At 39.5% G+C, this 7,500-nt stretch overlaps 1 protein-coding gene across 1 annotated transcript in view; it reads left to right on the forward strand.

Annotated features, from left to right (window-relative positions):
- Positions 1-7,500, forward strand: part of LOC138019770 (zinc finger CCCH domain-containing protein 3-like) — a 14,956-nt gene that overhangs the window by 6,377 nt on the left and 1,079 nt on the right. The window contains exons 6-14 of the mRNA XM_068866646.1: positions 662-794; positions 915-998; positions 1,682-1,841; positions 2,566-2,663; positions 3,077-3,143; positions 3,798-3,867; positions 5,048-5,179; positions 6,471-6,690; positions 7,047-7,115. Of these exons, the coding sequence (XP_068722747.1) occupies positions 662-794; positions 915-998; positions 1,682-1,841; positions 2,566-2,663; positions 3,077-3,143; positions 3,798-3,867; positions 5,048-5,179; positions 6,471-6,690; positions 7,047-7,115 (1,033 nt within the window). The remainder of the gene's footprint in view (positions 1-661; positions 795-914; positions 999-1,681; positions 1,842-2,565; positions 2,664-3,076; positions 3,144-3,797; positions 3,868-5,047; positions 5,180-6,470; positions 6,691-7,046; positions 7,116-7,500) is intronic.

Below are 7,500 nucleotides of genomic sequence, written 5' to 3' on the forward strand. Positions count from 1 at the left end.
AGTGTTTTGCCCTACGCCAACTTGTAGAAAAAAGCCTTGAATTCCAGATACCTGTCAAGGTCAACTTTAGTGACTTCAAGGCCGCATTTGTCAGCATCCAGAGAGACTAGCTTTGGAAGATAGTCGAATCCTATAGGCTTCCAAGGAAGTTAATTAACACAATGAAGAATTCCTACGACCAGCTCAACATGTTGCTTGAAGGTAGATGATGAAATGACAGATTGGTTTGAAGTGACAACAGGAGTTAGACAGGGCTGTGTTTGGTCCCCACTATTGTTCGGCATCGTCATCGACTGGGTTCTCAAGAACTCTCTGGGCAAGAACGGGATTGTACTTGAAAAACGAAGAAGTTCTCGCTACCAACAACAGTGACTATCCGATCTCGATTTTGCGGATGACATAGCCCTGATTGATGAGTCAGAACAGAGACTGCAACACGCAACATTTGAAGTAGAAGAGGAGGGAAGAAAGGTTGGTCTCACTATCAACTCGAAGAAGACCAAGGTCATGGACGTTTTCAACCTGCCTCCCTTGTGATGGACCAATGTACAATGTAATTATAATTTGGGTTTGGTCTCACTTACAACTCTCAGGTTAAAAATGCTGTAATTTTTTTCTAATCAGTAAATTAAACTGTTCTTGTCTCCCATTCTTCTTCAAGGAGCTAAACAAGGTTGTAGTTATTGAAGGAGTGCCATACAAGACATCGTCAAATAAGCTAAGGAAAACAAAGTCTTCAGCCAAAAAGCAAAGGAAGGGAAAAATGGCAAGTTTGTCCAAAAGTAGAAAAATTGGTGAGTTACGATTAATGGAAAAAATATTTTTTTTGCCTCTTAATTTTACATGACCTTTTACTTGTGGTGGTTAAAATTTTATTTCACCCAAATCCCCATTGTCACGTTATTAATCTTTAGGAAAACTGTCTAAAACTGTCACTATTGAAGGCGAGAAGTTTGCAATGGACGCAAAAGGCAAGACACTCCTGAGAGTCACCACAGGTATACTTGACTTTATAATGATCTCATGGGTTAACATAATTTTGAGAGCATCAACCTGCTGCATGAATTGTCTGTTAGTTACTGGTTCATTGGTGCACTTTGTAGCATTGATTACATAAATGTACCTAACTGCAGAGGCCCAAATAGAATCATGGGATATAAAGAAAGCACATGGCGTGCAATGAGTGGAATCTGTGTGTGTTTTATAAAAAGTAGCAAGGATAAGTTGGTAGTCTTTAGATGCTTTGTTGCAGTTTCATAATTTTACAGTGTGGGTAGGGTTGACTGACATAAAGTTTAACTTAGTCAAATGGTAATAGTGGTTGAACCAGTCTATTTTCAGGGCATTAAAATCAAATTACATGTAAAAATACTGTTAGTTTGTAGGAAAGTGGAAAAACTTACAACATACAGAAGAGAAAATTTTCCTGACACAGAATAGACACCAATAATTTCAATCTACATAATAAAATTATGCTACCAAGTCAGAGAATCAGACCTCAGACACACTGGTAGAAGGCCAGTGAACTTACCCCTTTTTCTGGCCTTGTTCATCAATTCCTTTTTAGCATTCCTAAATTGAAGAAATTTATACGTAAAAATAGAAAAAGGTAGTTTCTCTTGGGCAAGTTCATCAACAGTAAGTAATTTTTTAGTGTTGTTCCTGGTGCTAAATCTTTTAGGTCCACGGCAGACATCTTCAAATGAAACAAGTTCCTCGAGGCAAAGTGGAGTCCTTGTGGGCAGAAGACGATCAAGCAATGGCCGCAGAATTATACTACATACACCCACCACACTGGTCAAGAGTAAAATCAGCAACTCTCATAGCAAGACCCTTGCTAGGTATTAACTCAAATGACTAAAATTTATTTTCCCCCACACCCCAGAGATACCAGTAAAAAGGGTAAAGTCACTGCTTACGAGCCAGAAGGCCCATCAGGCCGGCGCTTATCTCCGGTTTCCGTAGCATGAAGCGACTAGGAGTATTTCTACTCCCCCCTGGATGGGATGCTAGTCCATCCCAGGGTTACCCCCGGCATTATGCCGGTACCCATTTATACACCTGGGTGGAGAGAGGCACCGTGAGAGTAAAGTGTCTTGCCCAAGAACACAACACAATGTCCCCAGCCAGGACCCGAACCCGGACCACTCGATCCGGAGTCGAGCGCACTAACCATGAGGCCACCGCGCCTCCCGTAGAGATACCAGTAGCGAGGCATAATTAACAATTCAACCCAAAGCCCGTAAGGGCTATAGGTCAATAGCCCATGAGGCAAAGGGTCTAATTGTTTATCACCCAACTAGTCGGACAGAAAAGGCAATAATAAGTTAGCAAATGCAAGTGGAAGAAATATTTATTTGGGAATAAAATGAAAGAAAGCATCACGCTTTTCGCACGCAAGGACTATTACTAATAGTCCTCTCGTAGCATAGCCAATTAAAATGCAGGATTTGCATTAATCCACTAGTTAGGTGATACTAATAATAATATATTATTTATTTTACATCACTCATGAAGAGATTAAAATGAGTTTTCTCACGTGTGCCTTTCCTTTAATGATTTTAGTCGTGTTTTGCGGCGCAGCATTCACAATGCCAGGCTACACAGGAAGAACAAAGGGAAGCTTCCATCAGAACAGTATTGCATGTTTTATAACAGATTTGGTAAGGAGCGTTCAATGCAGGTAACCCTTATTTTGTTGTGACATTGTTCAACTGCTGTTTACATGAATTCCTTTAAAGTAAGGTCATTTCAATGCATTCCAGTTATTGCACATCTGAGTGACTGAATAACTTGCGTTGATAAGCCCTCTTCAACCAACTCACTCACATGCCTCTTTTTATCAGGAACTTGCACTTAAAACTATGTTAGATCTGACAATTTTATGCAGTGAACTTGAAAGCAGTTGAAAAATAAACCCATTGTAATGCAGGGCATTTGAAAATGGGGATGTTTCTTTACAAAATTGTAACGTTAGCTTCCAGTTGCACCTTTTGGTTGTTTTTTTTTTGTTGTTGTTTCTTTTTGCCTATTGGTGTATTTAACCTTAGTAGTAAAGTGTTATTCATTTTTTTAGGAAAATGCAACAAGCAAGACACTTGTCCATACATCCATGACCCTTCAAAGGTCGCAGTATGTACAAAGTGAGTCACTGCACAATGTGTGAGGGGGCTAACGAACCCTCAACTTTTTTGTAAACTATTATGTATCAAAATTTGTTAAACAACTGTCACCAGAGATCAATTGGTATATCTGGCACAAATGCCCGATGCAAGAGCTAAATAAAAAATGCAATTTCAAGATTTATTTTCAATAAATTGATTGGCATAATGATGCTCAGGGTTCGTGCTACTCCTTGAAGTCCTTGAAAAGCCCTGGAATTTAATTTTGGATTTTGTAGGAAAATGCTTGAAAACTCCTTGAATTTTTTCTTGGGTGAAAATTGTTGAGATTGCATCATGCTAAGTTAAAGAGACATTTCATAAATTGAGCCCAAAATTGACTATTAGGGAAACATTAAGCGGAATAACTGTACATGTACATGTATAGAAAAGCAAAAGTATGGGCGAGTCTTCAGTAAAAAAACTGCCTTCTCTTCTAGGGTTTTTTGTCGTCGGTGTGTTTTTTCTCTGCTTTAAGCGATTTTTCAGGGTTTTTTATGTTAATTGTTCCTTCTTTATAATTTCTATAAACACATATTCATAGAGACGGACCAAAGAACCCCTAAAAAATCGCTAGTTTTTGTCTTTTTAAGCCCTGCTTCTTTACAACTTGTCCTGATTATTTCAACTCGATAGGTTCCTGCGGGGTCGTTGTAAGAACACTGATGGATCTTGTCCGTTCTCACACAAGATTGATAGAGATAAGGTTAGTGACCACAAAACTAATAGTCGAGGTTATATTAACCGTAGCACAGTGGGAAGCAAATTTTCCGAGGATATTTCAAAAAATTAAAAAAGTGTTCGTCTCTTGAGAGTTCGAGAGGTTAGCCCTCTTGATTACATGTACCAACCCCAACGTTGCCTAACAAAATCACACCGCTGTGATTATAAAAATAAGTGGTCAAAGTTTCTCTCACCTTGGGATAAGGATTGTAGCCTGCGACCAAGCTCTCTTGAGGGGGTGGGGGTGGGGGTGGGGGTGGGGCTGGAAAGAGACAAAGAAAGGAGAAAGATTTCCCCTCTTTTCCCCTAGCTTTCTGATTGGCTCACTTAACCTCGATTATCAGCTCATATACCGTAATGACCTTATATGGAAACTGATAGACTGTTCCCAATAGGCCATTTTCGAAAGATCAAATATTCAGCTTGATAGTGAGGCAGTGAAGACAAAAACAATAGAAACATGTTGACATGAATCTGAAAAATATTTACATATCATCCACTTTCCTTTGTCTTTGTCCTCACTATCAAGCTGAATTTTAGTATATCGAAAAAGGCCTATCGAAATCTGTTGGGGTTAAGGTTCTTTGTGTGTTGCATGTGCATGATAATGTAACATTCACATTTATAATAAGTGATATGGAAATACTTGGAACAAAATGTTTTATTTTTAAAGGATTTGAATTGGGTACAACATTGACTCTTTACAGCCACCTCAGCGCTACTCACCTCGTTGGCTATTTACTACCTCATAGCCAAGGCGTGCTCCTAGAATAATAATTGTTAAATTAACGTGGGAAATTTGGCTGCAGTCTTCTTCCCAATAGGATTCGTGGTCTTGGTAGAAAATGTGACAGTGGGCTAACGGTCGAAGCGTCTGCGGCTCACAAATTACATGACTTTTATCGGGCGTATAGTTTATTGGTGGCCCGAGCAACATCATTTGCGGCGAGCGGAGCGTGGGTGCAAATGATGCTACGAGAGGCACAAATAAACCATAAGCCTGACAATAGTGATGTGATTGTCATTATTATCAAGACACAAGGCCAAATCGTACAAGTTCTTTTAATAAGAAGACAATGTTTAACAGGGATGTAGCATGAAACTACGGTATGGAAAAGGTGTATCTGTGTTTTTTTTTTTGTTTTGTTTTTTTTCGCATTCAGATGCCTGTTTGCCAGTTTTTCCTTCGCGGTAAATGCTCCAACGACAATTGTCCTTATTCCCATGTAAATGTCGGCAAGAAGGCAGAGGTGTGCGAAGATTTCCTGAAAGGCTTTTGTTCGCGTGGACAGGAGGTGATATAAAATACAGATAACATTAAATGGGGTGAAATTAGTTGGTTCACTTGGAATATCATTTAATACAGTTGAATGAGTTTAACAAGGTTTTCGGTCGATACCTTATTCTTGGTTTGCACCCTCGTGACAAGGCGGCCATGTTGGATGGCAATACAATACATTTTCTTTTCGAAGAATTTGCATAATACTGAAGGTTTGTTTCCATCCTAACAGAGAGACAGGTTATTGTTCTTGCCATCCAACATGGCCACCATTACGTCACATGCAAACCGGCAATGTATGGGAAATTAATATTGTGTTCAGCACAATATTAGAGTGGTTTTCAATTGAGTGTCGAAAGTAATTAGCAAATTGCTTTGGTTTATGATTACTTCACTCAGTGATTGGTTCAAAGTTCTCGCGCCATTTTTTCAACCAATCAGAAGTGAAACCAAAACCAATCGTGGCTCGCGCGTGCACATTTTCCCGCGCTTTGTGTCGGCTACGTGTAATTACTTCGAGTTTTGATTGGTTTAACGGATCGTCTCCGTCCTTTTTGATTGGCTAAAGTAATTACTTTGGTTTTGGTTTTACGACACTCAATTGAAAATCGCTCTATATGTATATTATATATAAAACAATTCCTAAACTAGTAATAATCAGGAATTATGGATTACACCAATTTCGATATATTAAAATTCAGTTCTAAACAAAAGGCATCATCTCGAGGCTCTGGGGAATAAACTCGTACAAATCCTTATATTTATTCCCTAGAGCCTCGAGATGATGCCTTTTGTTCAGGACTGAATTTTATTATATCGAAATTGGTCTATTGTATTCGTGCTGCGTTTTTTTCTGTTTAGATGTTTTACTCTAGTAATGAATTATTCTACGCTATCGACGGAGGAGTATCGTTGTGATGTATCAAAGGGCAAATGAAGCTAGACGGATCGTTTGATAGATTTTAGCAATGAATTTGTTTGGGGATATTTTGTGTGGAGGCTGTCCCGGTTTTTGTGCTTACCGTCACATTTACATCTCCTACAATCCAACGTTTCCCAGTTCGCGGAGGTCTAAAGGAGCATGTATGAAAAAACACAACATTCGACTGTATATCATTGTGACGAGTCTGCACAGGAATTCCATGGCTTGATTGCCAAGATATGAATGAAGTACTGTCAGAAGTTGTAATCTGACTGGCTTTTAGATATTTCCCCCTCCCCCTTTCCCTCCAGTAATGCACGTGTTTATTGTCATCGACATAAATAGAAAGCTGCTTCAAGTGAAAACATTGCTATGTTTTTGTCAGTGCAACAAGAAACATATTCTTGAGTGCGAAGAATTCGCTGGTACTGGGAAGTGTTCGAAAGGCTCCAAATGTAAGCTGATGCACAGGACACGAAAATCTACCACCTCCAGCAAACGGAAGCCTACTTCCAAGGAAGAGCTGAGCGAGGAGAGTTCTAAGCTACCGAAACTGGATTTTACCAACGACGAAGGTTTCTTGCCTCTTGCAGCTCGCGCTTCAGGTAAGTGAATTGCCGCAAGTGACGATGAGGTAATTCAGTTTCCCGAAGAATTGTATTGCGGCTGAATAATTCAGGGAGAGAAAACTTATTGTCAGTTTGAAATACAAAGGCTAACATCGAAACGTTGAGCAGGCAGTTCTCGAAAAAAATCTAAAACGTGATCAAAAGCAAGGCAACTTGACTGAGACTGGAGAGCGTGTCCGACTAGATCCTATTCGTGTGTCTTCCTTTTCTTTCACGCATTTTCTTTGCCTAAATGACTTATTTACTGATACCCTTACATCCTAATACGCGAGTGAAGTACACGTAAAATTGTTGACTGGTCGCCGGGTCGCTCAATCTATTTTACATTGTAGACTCAGATGCAAATGCCACGACAGAAGAGTCCGTGAAGACGAAACCCGAAGAAGCAAAAGAGAAATCTGGTGAGTATCGACCCTTGATTAATGGAGCATAAAAGCCGACAAGAACGTCACCTTTAAACACTTTGTGAATGTCAATTTAGAGCCCACTGTCCAAGATAAAACTTGACATGTATCAACATTTTTGAAATAAGATTACTGAAAATCTTTACCTATCCGGTAAAATGATGGGGTTACTTTCTAAAGAAACTTTGGTGCTGTGTTGGGAAGTGAAACACGAAAAATTTGGTTTTATCAAAGGAGTTTATAGAGGTAAAAGAACCATCGTAGGACTAATTTTCCAGTCTCCGCTCGACCGCACGTTTCTCACAGTCTCGGAGCCTGTCCACAAGCTAACGTAACCAGGAGCCCACGAAAAATTAGGGTGGAACAACTTCTTTGTATTTGT

This window comes from Montipora capricornis, chromosome 10 (genome assembly GCF_036669925.1).
Source record: "Montipora capricornis isolate CH-2021 chromosome 10, ASM3666992v2, whole genome shotgun sequence".
Classification (NCBI taxonomy): domain Eukaryota; kingdom Metazoa; phylum Cnidaria; class Anthozoa; order Scleractinia; family Acroporidae; genus Montipora; species Montipora capricornis.